Source organism: Cryptococcus neoformans, chromosome 6 (assembly GCF_000149385.1).
Source record: "Cryptococcus neoformans var. neoformans B-3501A chromosome 6, whole genome shotgun sequence".
In the NCBI taxonomy this organism is placed as follows: Eukaryota; Fungi; Basidiomycota; class Tremellomycetes; order Tremellales; family Cryptococcaceae; genus Cryptococcus; species Cryptococcus deneoformans.
In genome coordinates this window covers 486,012-507,521 of record NC_009182.1, presented here as the reverse complement: position 1 = coordinate 507,521, position 21,510 = coordinate 486,012, and the positions used below count along the sequence as shown (strand labels likewise).

Genomic DNA, 21,510 nt, shown 5'->3' with positions numbered 1-21,510 from the left:
ATGCGAGCCTTGGGGGAACATCTCCCAAGGACATTGGGAGATGTCGCTGAGCATCAAAACAAACTAGATTGGCTCACCTCCTCCCTCATCTCCTCGTTGACTTTAATAAAATGCTACCAACAATCTTTAACTGACCTAAGGTCTGAAATTCTATATTTAAAAGAAAAAAATATCAGCGATTCAAGAGGCACAGCCTCACAATGGTGAGAACAGGCCCAGAAAGAAATCCAAGGGCACACACTCGCCCGAGGTGGTGGTATGTTGCCATTGTGTCATTGAGATTGATGTTAATGCTCACCCTTCCTTAGGCACTGGTCCACCGTAACGTCAGGATCCTGTTGGGTTTGCCTTCTTGCGGGGGCAAAACACTTTACTCCCCAGAGGACTGGCCAGATTACGACCCAGTCCTCGCCCCTAATGGCTACTTCCATGATGGCGAGACAAATGCCGTCATCTGGAGGCCCAATTGGGAAAATTTAAAATGTTCTTTGTGAGCAATGGTTTGTAATTCTGCTGGTGATAGAGAGCCACTGACCTCGGATATCAGTTTTTCGAATCTAATTAATGCAGCTGTGGACGCCTGTCTGCAGGATTCGTCTGTAAGCACGATGCCCAGTCGGGAGCAGCTTAGCAGAAGAGTAAAAGAATACCTAGAAGGTATTTCAAAAATGAAAAAGAAAACCAAAGAGGAAAGGGAGGCCAACTGGCTCCTTAAGACCATTTGTGCCAGGGTAAACCCTGTAAGTGCTTACTAAGAGCCCAGTCAGCCATCATATCAACTAACATCCAACATACAGTTGAGTACATGGATCTCAGCTAACTTTGAAAACACCCCCCTCGCCCACTGTCACGAGAGTGAACTCATTCAGACTGCCTTCAAGCGAGGGATCCTAAAATCCTTACTCCTTGTCGACCACACAGAGACGTCCGTTCATGGTTTGTCTATCACTCAAAACACAACCAACTCACAAGACGATGAAGTCTTGATGACTGATTCCAATAATTATGATGAGTTTAAAGTCCTCTGCGACCTCTATGAGCAAGAAAGGATAGATGTGTCGAACTGGTCTTTATTTAGCACCTTCGTACAAACAGTCTCGTAGAACAGTGTACTAGATAGTGATACATACCTGGTCTTTACTTAGCACCTTCATACAAACAGTCTCGTAGAACAGTGTACTAGATAGTGATGAGAAAGACCAGAAAGTTACAAAAAAGGAATATTAATAATGGTATAGAGTCTGACCAAAAATAGACCATGTAGTCATCTATCTAATTAAGGAACTAGACTAGTGAACTCCGTCAAGATGAGCCATGGTGGGTAGCGCTAGAAGTTTGGTGGTGGTCAGATGTGGTAAGTGGTCTGCTGGGTATGTTCTGCCCCTTAGAGCTGACTGCAAGATCATAGATTCGAACAGCCATTTGGACAGCTTTTGAAATCTATCGCCCACAGAGCACCCACAGGCCCACAAAGGTATTCCATCTGCCATGGGAGTATATTGACAGTTCCATGGGCTTCCGAATCCAGCAGTCGGTGTCAAAGGGCTCACAGGGTGCCAGCGCCAATATCAACACCTTGCACCAGCCTGAGGTCCATGTGACGAAGGGCATGGTGGATGAAAAATTGATAGAGATGTTCAAATCATCCAATGTCCCTGACCCCATCAACATACCCTTCGACCAAACAATCAACAGCCTCCCTTCAACCTCAAGTAAACTGCCTCTGTCAGAACTGCTTAAAGTTCAGCACCATAGTCTCTGGCTGTCAGTCCAAAAGCATTTGAAACCACTGTCGTATCCCCCGACTGAGTCAATTGTCAGGGTATGGCACAGTCGATGTGAGGACAATTGTATGGATTATCGCCAGAGGCTCCGAATCACATGCAAGCAGCCATCTTTTGAAAACTTGCACGATTGGTTGTCTGCACAGAGAGTTGAGGCCAACAACCATGGCAATGGAGTGTCCTTTGGGGCAGAAGGAATGAGCTTTGCTGGCAGGGCTGAGTATGAAAATGCGGAGGACGAATTGAGCCTCGTAGATGGATTTTATGACCCTGAGACATTGCTGCAGACCTTCACGCATTCTCAGGATCTAGAGCCTACCCATACATCTGATCCAGCTGAGTCTCAGTCAGGTTGAAGCAATGGGAAGGAGGGGTACTCGTTTGCAGATGGTGAATTGGTAGTAAATAAGTTGGTACAATTGAAGTTAAATAAGAAGGGAATGAAGTTAAATATGGTTAGGAAAGTGTATTGCTTGGTTTAATGAGGATGAGATAACTTACATACTGCGATTGAAGTACACATCTTCACCACTATGGGGATGTCTTGAAATCAAATTTATCAGTAAAGAAACAATGCCATTACTCATGTATGCTAGCAAACAGAAAGGATGAGCGCCTTGTCTATCGGAATGATGAGACACTACTCACTCTTGCAATCGGTATCGTTGCAATGACCCAAGGACCATTTGGATCAACAGACATTTGAGGAACCCTGACTAAGGCTACAGGGTGTATTGATTGGATAGTTCGATCATTGATGGGATAAAAAAAGGGCTCGGAAAGCTCGTTGTCTCGGAAAATCTGTATATCTAAAGTTTTCCTATGCTCAAGTCAGCCATTGTCACAGCCATTGTCACTATCGCATCAAAACTTACTCCTGATTGAACCCGAAATTTCGAGCTGTGCTCCATTTAAACCACCTCAAAACACCCCACATCTCCCTAGATAATATATGTCCATCCATGTTCCATCGAATGTGGGTGAAGACGGTCCATAAAATTCCTGTCATGGTTGCCTCATGGAAGTCGGCGAACCTGTGAAGGGGTGGGCGGCACTCAACAAACGAACAGGCATGTTTTCTTTGGAGTAGGTGGGGGATTTCGCGAGCAGCATCCAGCAACCAATTCTCTGTGAATGTAGGATCCAAAGGTTGGAAACGGTAACCTCGAACAGCAAGTTCACTATGAAAATAGAAAGAGTCCAAGGCAGACCATGTATTATGTGTGGGGGAGTTATGGTGTGACATGGAGGCATTACGTCGCCGAAGATAAATCATGAAGTTTTCAAAGACCGACTGTTACGACTCGTCCCCAACAAGGTCCGGCCTTGGAGACGAGATAGAAAGCCGTAGTTTAACTAAGCAATGAGATATATGTATGATATACCTCTTGACACTTGTCTGTTGGCGTATGGTATAGGGCGGAGGTATATTCGCTTGGGAAGATCAGGCAAGCTTATATACTAGTGGAGTAAGTTTATGTCGAAGGTGGTGCAAGGTAAGACGAGAGTGAGCACTGGGAGCTCGAGGACCTTTCGCAAAGTAACTTATGAAATATTGATCTTCAAGGGGAAGAAGATCAAGATCGAGGACAAAGCTCCCCTTTATATACTTCTACAGAAATCTATTTATATCCTTTGAGGTCCAGCTGGAGGTCCAGCTGGAGGTCCAACTGGAGGTCCAACTGGAGGTCCAACTGGAGGTCCAGCTGGACCTTTTTATCTGAATCGGATCTTGCCTTCCTATTACGTAACTCCCTCCTATGATATCTTATCTCTTCTTCTTTGTGCAGGCTCGTGACAGTCACCCCCCCCTTCGAAGACAGTCGCTCCGTTGTGCCGTCTGTGGCTTGTTCTGTTGTGTACTTTGTAACTAAAATTTGCTGGAGCTATGGAATAAATTTCTATGAACTGGTCATGAAAAATGTGGCTATGCTTTGATCTATCTAGAATGAAAAATAAGATTGATTGGGGAGTTAGGAATCTATGAACAATTGGCAAAAAACGGAACGGAGGATTGAGTTCCAAATAGTGGGGTGTCTGTGATCACAAAGAACGTGTGTTATCGCCAAGAACATGTGGTATCGGTCATATGTGAAGATAAGATCCCTTTTTTGGGTTGGGGATATGCGCTATGGGTCCTCTGGAAGATTGGCTGTTAAGGGGGGGACGGGGAGGAGGATTTTCGAGATATAAAAGGATTGGGATTTGGTGCAAGATCACCGAAGTTTCTCTATCTGCCAAAAAAAATCTCGTCTGCCTATTTATCTTTGATCTTTCCTTCATGCCTGGATCCACGTTTCAACCTAGCCTGATGAGTAACAGTTGGTGTCTCGATGACCCATATGGCATTATTCAACAGTTCTGTGCAGAGAATGCGTCGGTTGGTGATAATACCGCTGATGTGATAACGGATAATGGCGTATCGGTGGTTGCCGCTTCTGCTGTGTCGCCGAGTAGTTCTGACAACTCCATCGGGGTTTTCTTTGATCAAGTACGTGCGCTAATGTTGACAATGTGTTTGTAAGGTGCTAATGCCGAGTGTTTGAATAGGATTTCGCCTTCCCATCAATGGGATGGGTCCCAGCGATGCATGATAGTGGAGTACCAATGGAGACAGTGGGGGATTCTGTTCTCTCGGCTTCGCTTCCTCGACCTGTGGATCCGCGATTACCACGTTTGCAGGGTGCGGAGTTATTCTTTGGTGCTCGTGTGGAGGAGGCTGTCGAAGGGGTGAAGGAAAGGGAGCAGACCTCAGATGAGGGGTATGCTCAACACCATCAGGTGAGGGTAACCGTTTGGGTTTGTGCGTGACTCAATTGAGAAGCTGATAGTGTAAGGAGGCCCTTTGCCAGGACCAGAGGAGGCGTAGGGTCGAAGAACACCAGAGTGCACCAGTGGTTGCACCTTGTGACCAGTGTCATGGGGTTGGTGCGGAATGTCGGGCCTTCTCATTGTCCTCGACTTGTGGTCAGTGTACAGTGAAGGGTGTTCGCTGTTCGCGTAACACCAGGGGGGGTAAGGCTATCTCGAGTGCGAGGTGAATGGCGCAGTGGCTTGTTTGCAAGGTGTGGGGATTCACGTGCTAATGTGTGAATGTAGTGAAACCAGCATCGCCGTTGTGTTCGAGGGTGTTCAACAGGCAATTATTGCCTACCTCATGGAGGAGGAGGTGCTGGAAGTCCAGAGGCAGGAGATGCGGGGGAGGTTTCGGGAGGAACTGCAGGTGGCGTTGGGGATGTCGCGCAAGAGGAAGCGTGGTGATGGGGATGAGTCGTCCGAGGAGTAGGTCCCGTATGGTGGGTCTGTTTTCTGTTCTTCTCTTAATCTAGGTGTGTTTTCCATTGATTCACCTTTCTTCCCTCAGCCAGAAACAAGATCTATAAACTACTGTAGATATATTGTACTAATACTAACTCTTAGATGGCTTCTCGTTTTTTCAGTCTGGTTCAACTTTGATCTGTCTGTAGATTTTTCTTTCTTTCTCTTTTCTTTTGACCATAATTTTAATAACTACGAAAATAAAATGATTGTTACTATGAACTTGGTTTCCTATAATCGGTGTGTTGACTTATACTGATCAACAATCTCTGAAGCATTTTCTAGAGCGGTTTCGGGTTCCCAACTGTTGTGTTCAGCACTGTAGCCGAGCCACTTGATAAGGAATTGGCGGCGTTTTCGGTAAAATCGATGATCGAGGATGCACTCGACTTCGTATTCTAGGTCACCTTCGACTTCGATAGGTGATGGTGCGACTTGTGTTCGCCCTGGGATCTCATTCTCAATATATTTCTCAAGCAATTGGACGTGGAAGACGTCGTGGATATGCAATGATTTCGGCAACTCAAGGCGATACGCGTGGGAAGAAACACGCGCGATAATGGTGTAGGGACCGAGATAGCGGTGATCTAATTTCTTGGTGGGTCGTTTCATTTTGATATTACGGGCAGATAGCCAGACTTTGTCGCCGATAGTATATTCGGGAAGTGGGGCACGGTGCTTATCAAACTGTAGTGCTGCACTCTCTTGTGCTTTGGACATTTCTATCTTGAGGTGTTCGTGGAGCTTGCTCAAGTCGGTGATGGAGGCTCTGGCAGGTGGGCTGAAAATAGGAACGTTGTCATCGGGGGTAAACGATGCCCTGGGATGGTACCCTTTGTTGGCAAAGAAGGGGGACATGGTAGTGGACGAATGGGGCGTATTGTTGTAAGTGAATTCCGCAACTGGGAGTAGCGGTGCCCATTCCTTTTGCTTATAATCAGTATAAAGGCGCAGATATTGTTCTAAGACCTGGTTCACTCGTTCGGTTTGTCCATCTGTTTCTGGGTGAAAAGCTGTACTGAGTTCTAACTCAATGTGTAGGAGTTGTGTGAATGCTCGCCAAAAGCAGGATGTGAATTCAGATCCACGATCTGATACAATACTGGTCGGAATCCCATGCTTGGAGAAGACGTGGGTGACATATAATTGGGCGAGTTCCTCGGCGTTGAGGCTAGTCGTTGTGGGGATAAAGAGAGCCATCTTGGTGAGTCGGTCTACGATCACAAGGATGGTGTTGTAGCTGTGTGATGGGGGAAGTTGTTCAATGAGGTCCATCGATACAGATGACCAGGGATATGGGGGAATGGGTAGAGACTTGAGTTCGCCATAGGGCTGATGACGTCTTGTCTTAGTTCGGCAACAAAGATCGCAGGAATCAATGTAGTGATTGACGAAGCCTTTTAGGCCTGGCCACCAGTAATGGCGTCGGATGAGTTGGATAGTCTTGTGTCGTCCGGGATGCCCACTAGTGAGTGCATCATGGCATTCTTTCATGACGAGGGTGCGTAGCTCGTTATTGGCTGGGACATAGAATGATTCGCCATATCTGAGGAGTCCTTCATCGTCTCGAGTATATGGGTGAGCTTCGGAGGGATGGTTGGCTTTGTCCAAGAATGGTTTTGCTGATTCATCGGTTTCTAGACCGGTTTTCAACAATGACTTGATGGGCAAAGATATTTCCAACCGATCGAGTCCGGTTGTGGCAGTACCCAAGTACTGTCCAGGGCGAAGGAGAGTCTGGAAATTCTGAGGATTGGCAGCAGTAGTAAGGCTGGAGCCTTTCTCGAGTGGATGATAATCATGTCTTCGGGTGAGTGCGTCAGGCTTTGTGTCTTGTACGCCTGGTCGGTAGATGATATTGAAGTCAAAGTCGGCTAGGAGTTCAGACCATCGCGCCTGTCGTCGATTGAGTTGCTTGGTCGTCATAAAGTATTCCAGGCTTCTGTGGTTGGTGTAGACACGAATGGTTTCTCTAGCACCTTCGAAGTAATGTCGCCATTCTTTGAATGCTGAAACAATTGCTAACATTTCTTTGTCGTGAATAGGATAGTTTAACTTGGCAGGCAACATTTTGTGAGAGAAGAAAGCAACTGGTTCGAGTTTCTTGTCGATTTCATGTGATAAGATACCTGCGATGGCATAGTCGGAGGCGTCGGTTTCAAGGATGAGTTGCTTGGTCGGATCATAATGACGTAGGAGATCAACAGAGGTGAAACTCTTTTTGAGTGCTTCGAAAGATGTTCGTTGAGGTTTTTCCCATACAAAGGGTAAGTCCTTCTTTGTCAAGTCGATAAGAGGTTTGGCGATACTAGAGTAGTTCTTGATGAACCTTCGGTAGAAGTTACAGAACCCAAGGAAGGATTGGGTATCACGGAGATTGCGAGGTGTCGGCCATTCCATGATAGACTTTACTTTCTTGGTGTCCATTGATAGACCTTGATCGCTGACAACGAAACCTAGGAACTCTACTGAGGTTTGATGGAACTCGCACTTTGAAGCTTTGGCATATAACTGGGTTTGGCGGAGGCGATCTAGGACTTGTATGACGTGTGACTGGTGAGTCTCCAAGTCTGGGCTGTAGATGAGGATGTCGTCAAGGTAGATGATAACAAATATGTCTAGCAAGTCGCGGAAATTGTGGTTCATGAGATGTTGGAAGGATGCAGGGGCATTGGTGAGGCCAAACGGCATTACCAAATATTCGAAATGCCCGTAGCGAGTATGGAAAGCTGTTTTCCATTCTTCGCCTGCCTTAATGCGAAGTAAATTGTAGGCTCCTCACAGGTCGATCTTGGTGAATACTTTGGCTGATTTGAGTCGATCTAGGAGTTCGGCGATCAATGGTAGAGGATAGCGATTCTTGATGGTGATCTTGTTGATTCCCCGGTAATCGACACACATCCTAAGCGATCCGTCTTTCTTTTTGACAAAGAGTATGGGTGCTCCGGCTGGTGATTCGGACGGTCGGATAAAACCTTCCTTAAGATTCTCATCAAGGTATTCGCGGAGAGCTTCAAGTTCTGTTTCGGAGAGATTGTATATGGGGCCAAGAGGTGGGTTCTTTCCTTCTTCGAGAGGGATATGGTGGTCGAAAGACTTATGTTCTGGGAGTGTATTGGCGCTTTTCTTGTCGAATACATCTAGATATTGATGGTATTCTTTAGGTACTATTTCGGCATCGGTGTTTTCTTTTGGAGGTTTGTCATTGGTGATGACCATGGCTAAGTTGGCACTCGTCGTCTGTGATACAGGTGGGTGTATGGAAAGTGTTTCCCAGCTGATGGACGGATTGTGCTCTTGTAACCAGGTGATACCTAAGACGATGGGATAGGAGCCGATGTCGGTTATGAGGAGTCGGAGTAAGGTGTGTCCGAATGGTTTCTGGAAGTTGACCAGGATGTTGGCTTCTTCTTCAATTATAGTTCGCTGACCCGCAGCGTTGAATAGGTATAATGGGATCGAATCTTCTATTTTTGTGGTTTTGAGGTTAAAGGTCTGGACGAATCTTTTGTCGATGAAGTTTGTAGAGGCACCGGAATCGATTAAAGCTTGATAAACATTGTTGTGACAGAGAAAGTCGATTGTGAGTTGGTTTTTGTTGTTTTTGTTATTATCTTCGAGAGTTTGGAGATATTCGCAGGAGTCTGTATTGGCCGGTTTGATAGTACGCTCTTGTTCCCGGCTACCTTCTTCGACTTTGGCAGACAAGAGCATATCTAGTTTTTTGAAGGGAGAGTAGTATTGGATTGTTGCGAGGGGACCACTGGGCACTTGGCGACTTGATGGTTTTTGTCAGCGCAATAGAGGCAGAGGTTATGATCCTTTCGCCTCTGATATTCTTCTGGAGTCAGACGTCCACGTCTGGTTATCCTAGCTGAACTTGGGACAAATGCAGCCCTCAGGTTGACTGCTGGCGTCACCTCTTTATTGAAGGTGGTGTTGGCAGTGGTAGACCTTATCAGCATGCTATTCACCGCAGAGAAACGTCTGAAGTTGTTGGGGCGATTGTTATTGTAAGAGGTGCAGGTGTAGTCGCTTCGGGTGGCGTTGAAAAGCGCCTTTGGTTGCTGGTCTCGCTTTGCTAATGCCCGTTCATATCAACGGCTGTCGATGCGGATTGCCATGTCTTGGAGGTTCTTGAATGACTTGGCTTTGGGTAGTCTGGCAAGTTCGTCTTTGATGTCATCCTTCAAGCCCTTGTAGAAGCAAGCCTTCTTCGCTTCGTCGTTCCACTGAACCAAGGTGGCATAACGCATAAAGGTTGCGAGATATGAGGATACAGAACCTTGCTGACGAACAGTGTTTAGTTGTCGTTCTGCTGTCTGTTCTTCGTCTGGATCTCCGAAGTTCTTCCTTAATTCGGCACAAAATTTCTTGAAGTCCAGCATAAACTTGGGCTGGGGATCGATGGTTACGAAGGGTTGGAACCATAAGAATGGGGTATCTCGGAGGAAAGATCCGGCGTATAGGACTTTGGAGGTCTCGGTAGGGAAACGAGAAGGTTGGAGGGTAATCACCATTGTCACTTGAGTGATAAAGGTTGAGAGCTTGGTATACTGCCCATGGTAGTACTCGGGTTGGGATACCTTCGGTTCTTGAGATCTACTGGAGGGTACTGAGGTGTGTTGTCGGCTGTATTCCCTTTTAACTTCTGGGTATGGTATTTGCGCTGACAGGTCGCGGCTTGATCTAGGTTCTTCGTCTTCTTCATCCAATTCTTGTTCGTTTTCGCCCTCATTATCTTCGCTATTATCAAACATCTGTCGTTCGACTTTGCTCTCTTCCAACTTATGCGTCAACTCTTCCTTCTGTTGCTCAAGTCTTGCAATATGGTTGCGCATCATCTCGAGTTGGGTTTGGGTGTCGTTTGATGTGTTGTCGGCGGTAAATGGATCGGATTGAGGATTGGTGTTGAATGAACCCGCAGGATTGTGGTCGTCATCGAGGGTATGTTCTACTTCCTTGCCTTTTCTGACCTTTTTCATAGCTCGACCACTACGAGTGGATGGACCTGACATGATATAGGATATGGTATACAAAGTGGTGGTATGAGGTTATAGGTGGCTGAGGTTGTTGATGAAGTTGTTGATGAAGTTGTATAAGGGTATACGTATGTGTCGAAGGTAAAAGGTACTTGAAGTCTATACCAACCAACCACAAGTGTGGAAGATCAATATTTACTGTTACGACTCGTCCCCAACAAGGTCCGGCCTTGGAGACGAGATAGAAAGCCGTAGTTTAACTAAGCAATGAGATATATGTATGATATACCTCTTGACACTTGTCTGTTGGTGTATGGTATAGGGCGGAGGTATATTCGCTTGGGAAGATCAGGCAAGCTTATATACTAGTGGAGTAAGTTTATGTCGAAGGTGGTGCAAGGTAAGAAGATGTTTTTTTGATACTGTAAAGCAGGTATCAAAATAGGCTCGCGTTAGTCTGTGTGCTTAATCTTTGCGCCGACCCAAGTTGATTCCCATTTTCCCATTACATTTATTATTTTAGTGCTTAATTATGTACAGCAACGAATAGTGGTAGAGTTGCATGCAGTATCGAAAATTATGAAAACAAAGCAGCCTTAACTGAATGAGGCCGAATATTCCGTTCCCCTCCCAATGAGAATAAATAATCCTCCTCAAAATTGTCCATTAAACCAATCCTTCGTTCTATCTGTTATTATCATAATATCGTCCTCCCATCTCTGTCTGTCTCACCCGAGTCCCTTTTGAGGATCTCGCACTGTTGATCTGCATCAACCTCTCCAACTCAAAGCCACCATTGAAGGCGATATGCCCAAGCTTCCCAACGCGAAACAGAGCTACGAACGTGAATTCATGAGCAAATTCGTTTTCCTGAGATAAAGACAAATTCTGTCAAGAGTCATGCCTTGGGATTTGTGTATGATGATGGCAAAGACTAGTTGACGAGGATCTGAATGCTATTACAGGCAAATCCATTATATCATGGAGGTGATTGGAAACGCAATGGTGGTTCAAGACATTCCATACCCGCTTCCTCACAAAAATCTCCCAAATGGGTTGCTTAGAATGGGGAAGGATATATAAGTAAAGATTCTTTTTCGTATATGGAAGATCTCATCGGGATCCATTCCATATTGTTGTAGTCATTAAAATTTGTCCTTCATAAATAAGAGGCTGTCCAATGCTTACACTTCCCTTCCCTAGTGACATCTGAACCAAATCATCGCTTGTTGCACATGATGCATGTACCTACCGTTATCTTGCTCTGAAAGGTCTTGATGCAGTTGATAGCGAGCACAGTATGTTGTGGGATAGCAGGTGTGTCAACATCATGCGTGAAGGGTATACACAAAGGAGGGATGGTTCTTCGGCATTCAATACAGGTGTCATAATATAATTCGCTGTCAGCCTCGAAATGTCCTTGCAGAAAAGATTTGTCAGAGAGGCACATTTGATAGGTCGATCAGGTCGTGGTGGGTTGCCGGAGCTGTTGATCATCCTCGTCTTCATCATCAAACCGTGCAGGAGTGTGAAGTTCACGTCTTGGTCAATGAAGAGGAGTAGGCTGTTGCTCAGGGACATGGAGTTGCTGACCACCTTCGTTTTCATCGTCCATCTGTGTTGGAGGCCGGCATTCACGTCTCGGATGACGGAGAGCAGGATACTGGCCACTTGGAAAGCGATCAGAGGGAAGTAAATTGGGAGGCTCAGCCTGAGGACTGTCGACAACATCGGGCGCGATCAGATGTAGAGGGGATGTCGCCAATATCTAAAGTTGTAGTACGTTTACTCATTGTCGTGGAGCGGTGGTAGGGGGTACAGCACTTAATGACTGCACGACATATAGGTAGAGAATCAAGAGAGTAACAGGATGAACGAAGAATGAAAAACGCGACGCATTTTTGTACCAAGTCGCGTTGATGAAGTGCATGCCTACAGCCGATCACCGCTTGCCTTACCTTCTTCAGCCAAATTCAAGTAAACGGCGCAGACATTCTAAGTATGCATGCGTAGTACCATTAAAAGGGCGGACCTGGAAGCAACTCAGTGGTATAAGTGTCGGTGCTGCAGGACGAGCTTTGATCGAGTAATGTGGAATTAAAAGAGACAAAAAAGGGGGTGTTTCGCGAATATTAGTACAGAAATGCGTGAAAAAGTGGTAAAAAGTGCATGCCTAGAGCCTATTCGTGCGCGCCTAAAGACACGTCTTCAGCCAATTTCAACTAAGATACTGAGGGGTTTATATAATGCATGCATGGTATTGTTTTACGGGCGAGCCTGAGCTGAGTTGAATGGTACAAGTTTGAAAGCCGTACGATGAGTTTTAACCGAGTAATATGGAAATAAAAAACACATAAAAAGTGGGACGTCGGGGGTACTGGTTGCCCGCTAACGCGAGCGACGAGAGTGAGCACTGGGAGCTCGAGGACCTTTCGCAAAGTAACTTATGAAATATTGATCTTCGAGGGGAAGAAGATCAAGATCGAGGACAAAGCTCCCCTTTATATACTTCTACAGAAATCTATTTATATCCTTCAAGGTCCAGCTGGAGGTCCAGCTGGATGTGCAGTTCTTTTCTCGGAGGTCCAACTGGAGGTCCAGCTGGACCTTCTTATCTGAATCGGATCTTGCCTTCCTATTACGTAACTCCCTCCTATGATATCTTATCTCTTCTTCTTTGTGCAGGCTTGTGACAGTGGAAAAGACCACAGAAGATGAAGAAGGAAATAAATGAGAATGCATCTCTATGTCATTGATTATCAATCATATGTCCTCCTCAGTATCTATCGATCACCTTTCACTGAAAATTAACTGTGCCCCATTTCTAGCTGTACCAATGAGAAGTTCAAGTTACTGACAAAGCTGCTTGTTCTGATCTGCAAGAACAAATCAACGATGATCCGGATATGCAGAAACTCATCCAGAAACGTTTGACTGGTGATTATCTGTATCACCACATAAACTATCTCATGAAGAATTACATCAATCCAATCAGTGACGTCTTGGAAAAGTCGGGTATGAATTGGAACGAGGTTGAGCATAAGATCGAAGCGGGTGATGAACAGTGGGACGAGTGGCAGGCGGTAAGCTACATTGGAAGTTATGCTTGTTACCGTTTCAATGACTGGTTTCTAGAGCGGCATTTTTGTAGATAGGATACGGAACCATCCATTTCCCCTTTACTTCAAGTTCAAAGAAGCTTTGAACTTCAAAAGTGCAAACAGTGACAACGCAGTCAATTTCTTTCTAGAGGAGGCAGAGAGCAATTTCCCATCACAGCAGGAAACTGTTGAGGTCACATCGTCCTTGAGCCGCAAAAGACGTCATGAGGGGAACGCCAAATATCGAAGGGAAGAAGAGGAAGAAGAGGATGAAGAGGAAAATGATGACATATATGCAAGTTGTAAATAAAGGCTTGAAACGAGCCCTAAATCGGATTGCCAGCCCAAGCCTGAAATGGTCTTTTAAAATGCAAGTCTCAAAAAGGCTTAAAACGAGCCATGATCATCAAAAAAAGCCGAAAAAGGGATAGGCAAGTTTAAATTAAGCCGCCATGGGTCCCATAGTGTTTTGATGTTTTCTTGGAGATGCCAGAAGCAGGAAAAGTGGTAAGCATTGAGAAGGACAGACATGAGGGCATTGATGAGTGCCAGATCATGATCAGTAATGATGACCTTTACCTGGTTTGCTGATAAGTTCAAAAAATGAACCAAGAGCACTATGGGACCCAAAATGGTTTGTTTTGAGCCTATTGATACTTTTCTGGATTGTTTTAAAACACCCATTCTTGGATGGTCATTTCACTTTTTTATTTGTGCAACAATGTGAATTGTGAAAACCTTCTCCCATTGAAAGCCTTAATTGCTCTACTACAGTGCATGCAATATTTATAATTCTTCTATATCTAAATAGTACATTTGAAATGAATTATAATCAAAATCTAATTGTTGTGTTCTATTCTCTCATGTTGTAAAGATGAAATTGTTGTCTTCTATTTCTGTTGCCAGAAAAATGACTTACCTTACTTGGCAGCTGTGAACATCACTCGACTTGCAGGGGCACCACAGTCAATAATGAAGTTTTTTTTTTCTTACCCTTGATGATGCTCTCAACTCTGTCCATTGACTGGTTGACAGATGCCAGATCAACCAGCTCCTCCTTCGCGAATCTATCATAGCACACCCAATCTTTACTTCCAAGCGTGACCTTTCTGTCCATGATAGAGTTGACATGGGCAAGAGCAATCGTGATCTCTCCAGAATCGGCATTGGAAGTAGGATGGTGCGGTAGGATGACAGTGATGATGTCGAGAAGTTGGCCAAAGCACATGCGCTCCTCAAATTCGATATCTCGCCTCTGGTAATGCATATTTCTGTCAACAGCAACAATATACTAGGGGAAGTAATGATCTCATCAGTGAAATTCAATTCACTCCCATAGAGATGCTCACTGACATGAAAGAAGCGTCCCCTCCTGTCAGCTTCAGCCCCATTCAATCTGGCCACTCATATAGAATCGCCTCCACCAAGGACTCGAACATGTCCATAGACACTGATTTTATTGAAGGTGACCAGGTCTCTGAGGCTGTGCTCTGGCGGAAAGTTCCATATTGTTGCGAGTGTGCCAATGATGAGATTAAATGTGTGGGCAGAAACCTGCTGATGGGTTGTCGGCTTTGGGCCAGCCAAGGGGAGAGTATAATTCAGGTCTGTATATCCACTGATCAGCCAAGATACTGTGTTTTCAATGACGAAGCTCACAATAGGCAAGGACCGTTTTGGTTTCCTTTGCAGGTCCATCACCAACTTCCATTTCTCCAAGCTCAAGGCGTCCTTGATGCCATACTTGATACCAATGTGTGCCAACATTCCCTTGGCGAATATGCGCTTGGAAATATTGGAATAAGGGCGTCGATGATTAGACACACTGGCACTGAGATCACCACAGTATCTCTCCATAGCAAACTGCCATGTCACCCACACAGGCCCAGCAGCATCGATATAATCAGCGACATGCAAGAGCATATGTACTTGAAGGTTACAGACACGAAGACAGCCAGGAATGTTGTGACAGTAGAGCCTTGCTGATAATGGTCAGCTGCAGCATGAATATCATATGATGAGAAATTGAAGCACTCACTTTTCGAGATCTTGCACCCACTCTGCAAAGTCTGTAGACACTGGGTATCTCACTGATTGTTGTTGTAGTATATTTGTGTAGTTTAGAAACTAGCAAAACATGCACTGGTTGTATATATGTGTAATTATGTGATGAAGAACTACAACAACAATATGCGTTCGCTTTTGATCCCGTTTTTCCAGTACCAGTACTGTAACAACATTGATTGCATGTATCATTTTACAAGTGCATGTTTTCAGGCAAACTAAGTACATAGGCAGATTCTATGTAAATTTACAATAACTAGTACTTGGTTGACTTCCCTTTCGCTTTCCATACCACTACACGCATCTGCTCCATCTCATCTATGAGATCCCTGATCTGCTCCAGGTCGATCTCATCCCATGCCTTCTGTATCTGTTCCCAGAGCTCGTCAAGCGACGTAGCGACCCTGGAGAAAGCCGCGACCTTTGTATTTAAGAGATACCATCTGTTCTCTATGGGATTTAGGTCAGGAGAAGAGGGGGATGGTCAAGAGTTTCGATTCCCATTTCAGCTCTCTTCTTTCGCAATGGCAGAGCGATGCGAGGGAGCTCCATCCTCCAACACAAGGATGTTTTCGAAACTGGAGGACCTCAGCGACCTAAGGATACCACCCTCGCCCCCCAAGACGCCTTTGATCACCATCTCAGTGTACCTGGGTCTGTTGAGGGACTCGGCCTTGGTCCTGACACCATTTTTGACCGTCGATGGAGCCAGAGGAAGGTCTAAAATAGGGATTTTTGGTAAGCTAATTGCTCCCCAAACCATCAGGCTCTGTCAACCAGAATGGAAGGTTGGCAGGACGTGTTGCGGAGCGTATGCTTCGCCTACACGTTGGGTAATCCTTGGCCACATAATTCCTTCCCCCAGCTCCAATGCACATTCATCAGTGAAAACAACATCCCGCCAGTCCCCCTTCACGTTGTTCCTGGCCCACTCTTTTCTCTTAGCTATGGTTTTGGGCGAAAGATAAGGCTTACACCGCATAATCCTGCAGTAAAACCCATGCTCATGTGCGACCTTGACAATAGTCATCACACTGACATTGTATCTCTTCACGTGGACGCTCCAAGGTTCACGGGGAGTGCGAACAAAGCCCCTCAAAAGATTCCGTACTTGTCCCTGGTCCAACACCTTTGGCCTTCCAGGGATTGGAAGCGGATAAGTGTGCCCACGGTGTGTATACTCTCGACACCAGCGCTTGATTGTACACTTGGGACGCTTATATTGTTTTGCAAAATTGTTGAATGATTTCCCCTTTTTGTGGGCTTCCACAATAGTTCGCTTGGTAGTGGGGTGACCTGGGGTGCCATTATGGGAAAAAAATCAGATAGTTATAAGTACATGCATGAACAATTCAAAATCATATTTATGGGGTATTGTCAAAAACGCGTCGCGGGATCAAAAGACCAGGGGGGGAGGGTGTACATCCTTTTCCGTAGGTACCAGTACATTATTCATCCACAATATGCATAATCACATCAACAAAACCTTCTTAACCTGTATGACTTCTGATTAACAGACCATTACTACTGCTACTGTAACCCCATCTACTGAGCCTTGGCATCAACACCAGCAATGTAAGAGATGAGGTCGCAGACACGCCTAGAGTAACCATACTCATTGTCATACTAAAAGACATTAGTCAACGTTGGCAAACCATGAACAAGTATGAAACATACCCAGCTGACAAGCTTGACAAAGTTGGCATTAAGAGCAATACCAGCCTGGGCATCGAAGATAGAAGATTCGGTAGAGCCAATGAAATCAGTGGAGACAACAGCGTCTTCAGTGTAACTACCAATTTGGACCATTACTAAATATGTCATGACAAAGCACTTGCAATGCACTCACCCCAAGATACCCTTCAACTCAGGGCTCTCAGAAGCCTTCTTGATGACATTCTTGATTTCTTCATAAGAGGCACCTTTCTCAATGCGACAGACGAGGTCCACAACGGACACATCAGAGGTAGGGACTCGGAAGGACATGCCAGTAAGCTTGCCATTGAGGGAAGGAATGACCTTGCCTACAGCCTACAAAATTGTTAGACTCTGACACACAGCGGTAATGTGTACCCACCTTAGCAGCACCAGTAGAAGAGGGGATGATGTTAGCAGCAGCACCTCGACCTCCTCGCCAGTCCTCTGCAATATGTAATCAATAAGAACTCATGTTTTCATAGTATGATAATAGGAAGCTTACTGTGGGAAGGACCGTCGACGGTCTTCTGGGTAGCAGTAGTAGCATGGACAGTGGTCATCAAGCCCTCGATAATAGTAAACTAAAAAGATGCCAATTGAAACGTCAGTCGATTCAATAGTAATACTTGGGAGTGTCACTAACGTTGTCATGGATGACCTTGGCAAGGGGAGCGAGACAGTTGGTGGTGCAAGAAGCGTTGGACACGATTTGGTACTCCGGTTTGTAGGCATCGAGGTTGACACCGCAGACAAACCTAAATGATGTCATCAGCCATCACGTCATATAATTTGAGTAGCGGTAAAATCGCAACGTACATAGGAGCATCAGCAGAAGGAGCGGAAATGACGACCTTCTTGGCACCTCCCTTGAGATGGACACCGGCCTTTTCGGTAGTCGTGAAAACACCGGTAGATTCAACGACGTACTCGGCACCAGCCTCACCCCACTTGATGTTGGCAGGGTCTTTCTCGCCGAAGACGGCAATGGCCTTGTTGTTGATGTAAAGTTTACCGTCCTTAACCTCGACGGAGCCCTTGAAGCGACCATGTGTCTGTCGAAAATCAGGTTAATAAGCCATACAGAACGTTAGAACTTGGGAGACTTACGGAGTCATACTTGAACATGTAGACCTGCGCAACAGAGTCAGTACGAAGCTATTGGGCGGAAAGAAGTATCATACCATGTAGTCTAAGTCAATAAAAGGGCTATGGACAATTAAGTGATTCATCTAATGGATTAACACTTTTGGGACACTCACTCGTTGACAGCAACAACCTCGAGGTCCCCATGCTCGATGGCGTTCCTACCTGAACGTTAGATACACGGGCTTCTTACCCCGTTGACTTAAAGAAAGCATACCTGAGAACAATTCGACCAATACGACCTATCACATAGCTATTAGCTACCATAACTCAAGAACAGCCAGCGCACAATATTGGAAGTCACATCGGTGGGATATGAAGCAACGGGAAGAGAAGGATTGATTACGTACCGAAACCGTTGATTCCAACCTTGACGACCATTGTATTTATGCAAGTATACTCCTAGAAGGATTCAATGGATAGAACAAAAGAGTTTGTTAAATTGTTGGAAGAAAAGAGAAAGAGAAAAGAGAAAGCAAATCAGCCAAAATAATTCAAGAGAATGTGGGAAAGTTGAAAGGCTGAAGGGCTACTACGATGACGCAAGCGACAGGGCACGAGTCGACTCGCGCGAATTTCTATTCGCTGATTCACTCCCCATGCGTTCGTTTCCGCCTCGTTTCCAAATCCCTCCATCTCGTTCTTTCTATAAACTCCTCTGCCACATTTGGTATTGCAGCGGCAAATGGCGAAAATCCCCGCGGCATTTGCCTTTAAGTCATCGCTTGTTGCACCGGGGTCTCCACACTACCTACGTGATTTTTCCGGCGTGTTCGCGTCGCTCGGCAATGTTGGAATAAAATGGCACAACACCGTAGTAGCCGTTGAATCGGTGGTTACCGCTTTTTCTCAGTTGAATCGGATAAACCTTCAACAGGCACATAAAGGGGGTGCTCGGCAGATCAGCGTTTGAATCGTTCATTTATCGGAATCAGAGTCCAAAAATCTCCCCTTCCAGTAATAATGATTATCCTACCTCTTGGGTAGAAGTAATCAGCGAAGATCAGCAGATGCCGTCATACCGTCATGCATCTTCCATCAATCCTTCGTCTCCACTCGCGCTCATCTTTCGTTATAATAGTTACAGGACTGAGGAGGTATCTCTTCAACAAGTTCCCTCGGCAACCTTGCATTAACTTTCCATACATTTATGACCCATATTTATTATCTCAAATCCAGCTTGAAGCGATAATGCAGGCATCCTCTCATCACTTTATACCCTTGGCCGACCAAACCAACCATGGCTCCAGCCAGCCTTCCCAATCTCCTACTATTGCTTCGACAAGTCATCGACCCTCGAGAAATCACTTGTGGGTCTCCTCCTATCGTTCTCCAACGCAGCCAGATGCTGCAGCTCGTCCTCTCCATTTTGGTGGCACTTCTTATCATTGCACGGATGATAATGTGCGCTCGCCTTCGACATCCATTTCCTCACTTAATGAATCTTGCCCTCTCTCTCAAATGAGCGCATACGAAGTTGCCCACCATAATCCACTATTCCAACTAGATCCCAATCTACCAGCTCGCCAGCAGCAACGTAATGTCCCCATGGATGAACGTTTTGAATACTCCATTGTATCCACCCCTACCAGTACAACGCCGGAAGCACAACCAAGCCAACAACTTGAGACAGTCGCATCAAGATATGATTGGCAACCGCCTCTTGGCCCAAATGGACCCAAAAATACAGGCCGAGCAACCAAGGGGAAGGGCAAGGGGAAAGGATACCGAGGCAAAAGGAAGCAAAGGGGAACAACCGGCGGCTCACAGACCCAACACACTATCAGCCAAGGTAATTCTATGACTTTTGCCCACATCCATGCTCTTGATGAATTCGTGGTAGATAATATCATTGATTATCAATCGTATGTCCTCCTCAGTATCTATCGATCACCTTTCACTGAAAATTAACTGCGCCCCATTTCTAGCTGTACCAATGAGAAGTTCAAGATTACCGACAAAGCCGCTTGTTCTGATCTGCAAGAACAAATCAACGATGATCCGGATATGCAGAAACTCATCCAGAAACGTTTGACTGGTGATTATCTGTATCACCACATAAACTATCTCATGAAGAATTACATCAATCCAATCAGTGACGTCTTGGAAAAGTCGGGTATGAATTGGAACGAGGTTGAGCATAAGATCGAAGCGGGTGATGAACAGTGGGACGAGTGGCAGGCGGTAAGCTACATTGGAAGTTATGCTTGTTACCGTTTCAATGACTGGTTTCTAGAGCGGCATTTTTGTAGATAGGATACGGAACCATCCATTTCCCCTTTACTTCAAGTTCAAAGAAGCTTTGAACTTCAAAAGTGCAAACAGTGACAACGCGGTCAATTTCTTTCTAGAGGAGGCAGAGAGCAATTTCCCATCACAGCAGGAAACTGTTGAGGTCACATCGTCCTTGAGCCGCAAAAGGCGTCATGAGGGGAACGCCAAATATCGAAGGGAAGAAGAGGAAGAAGAGGATGAAGAGGATGAAGAGGATGAAGAGGGAATAAGAAGTAGACCAGTTCCACGCAGAGACGCAGAACAGTCTTTCCTCGACAGGGACCAAGCCATAATTGGTATCCTAGACAAACTAGCTAACATAATAGCTATTCGTAACGACAAGATGACGGAGAGCAGGCGGAGGGCGGACGATGTTAACATCGTTGCCAGGTTCCTCGAGGACGATGGACAGATTTCCGACGTCCAAAGGGACAAGATCTTGAGCAAGTGCCTGGAAAGCCGGAGTGTTTTAAATGACATGGTGGTTTTGGCGAAGGACCCCAATGGGCGTGTCCGGAGGATAATCTTGGACAAGGTATTAAAGTGAGAATAAAAAAGGATGTACCTGTGTACAGTAAGTTTTCACCCCGTCCGAAATCTTGTGGATCAAGCTGAAATGCCAAGCGGTCGTGGAGATTGGTTGAAATGAAAGCATTGTCGGACGATAGCCGTGGGTAATAGGGTATAGATAGCTACTTATGCCTGAGAACATTGTTGTGTTCAACTATGCACTCCTCTTGTCATCTTCCGTTCCTTCAAACAGTTCCCCTCACTTATTACTCTCCCATACCTTCTCGCACCTTGCATGCCGTGTCATAAATGGGTCTTCCTGAATTGTCTGCTGGATCTCAGGGAGTCGCTGGGATATCTTACTTATGACTTTGTCAGCCGCTTCGTTGGCTGCTGCTTTAGCGACAGGAGCGATGAATAGTGAGTGTGACAATAGCCCCAACCTTCCGAAACGAGCAGGTAAGGCAGCGGGGGAGCATCCTTTGGCTTCAAGACCAGGCGGCACAACGTACTTGGCCAAGCAAAGGCCATCTTTCCAGAAGCCATTGTCAAGTGGGAGCCACTCTTCTCGAATGTTGTCTGGGAAGTGGACATAATAAATGATTATGTCATGAGCGAGGCATATACAGAGGAGGA

The 21,510-nt window shown here is 45.6% G+C and overlaps 5 protein-coding genes across 5 annotated transcripts; 2 read left to right on the top strand and 3 right to left on the bottom strand.

The window, feature by feature from the left end:
* On the top strand, nt 1-1,103 carry CNBF1670 (hypothetical protein; the record flags this gene model as incomplete). Its single annotated transcript, XM_769911.1, has 5 exons — nt 1-42; nt 164-256; nt 309-490; nt 548-740; nt 798-1,103. The coding sequence occupies 5 exons, from the start codon at nt 1-3 to the stop codon at nt 1,101-1,103; spliced, it is 816 nt and encodes a 271-aa protein (XP_775004.1).
* A 4,230-nt stretch (nt 1,104-5,333) lies between these two features.
* On the bottom strand, nt 5,334-10,120 carry CNBF1660 (hypothetical protein; the record flags this gene model as incomplete). Its single annotated transcript, XM_769910.1, has 3 exons — nt 5,334-7,853; nt 7,905-8,880; nt 9,249-10,120. The coding sequence occupies 3 exons, from the start codon at nt 10,118-10,120 to the stop codon at nt 5,334-5,336; spliced, it is 4,368 nt and encodes a 1,455-aa protein (XP_775003.1).
* A 4,469-nt stretch (nt 10,121-14,589) lies between these two features.
* On the bottom strand, nt 14,590-15,108 carry CNBF1650 (hypothetical protein; the record flags this gene model as incomplete). Its single annotated transcript, XM_769909.1, has 1 exon — nt 14,590-15,108. The coding sequence occupies one exon, from the start codon at nt 15,106-15,108 to the stop codon at nt 14,590-14,592; it is 519 nt and encodes a 172-aa protein (XP_775002.1).
* A 1,686-nt stretch (nt 15,109-16,794) lies between these two features.
* On the bottom strand, nt 16,795-18,471 carry CNBF1640 (hypothetical protein; the record flags this gene model as incomplete). The annotated part of the gene is made up of 12 exons (XM_769908.1): nt 16,795-16,875; nt 16,927-17,041; nt 17,099-17,280; nt 17,327-17,391; nt 17,450-17,528; nt 17,591-17,702; nt 17,764-17,999; nt 18,055-18,078; nt 18,129-18,153; nt 18,207-18,251; nt 18,308-18,332; nt 18,441-18,471. 12 exons carry the CDS (start codon nt 18,469-18,471, stop codon nt 16,795-16,797), a joined length of 1,020 nt encoding a protein of 339 aa, XP_775001.1.
* A 645-nt stretch (nt 18,472-19,116) lies between these two features.
* On the top strand, nt 19,117-20,911 carry CNBF1630 (hypothetical protein; the record flags this gene model as incomplete). Its single annotated transcript, XM_769907.1, has 3 exons — nt 19,117-19,955; nt 20,019-20,274; nt 20,327-20,911. The coding sequence occupies 3 exons, from the start codon at nt 19,117-19,119 to the stop codon at nt 20,909-20,911; spliced, it is 1,680 nt and encodes a 559-aa protein (XP_775000.1).
* Between the last annotated feature and the right edge of the window lie 599 nt (nt 20,912-21,510).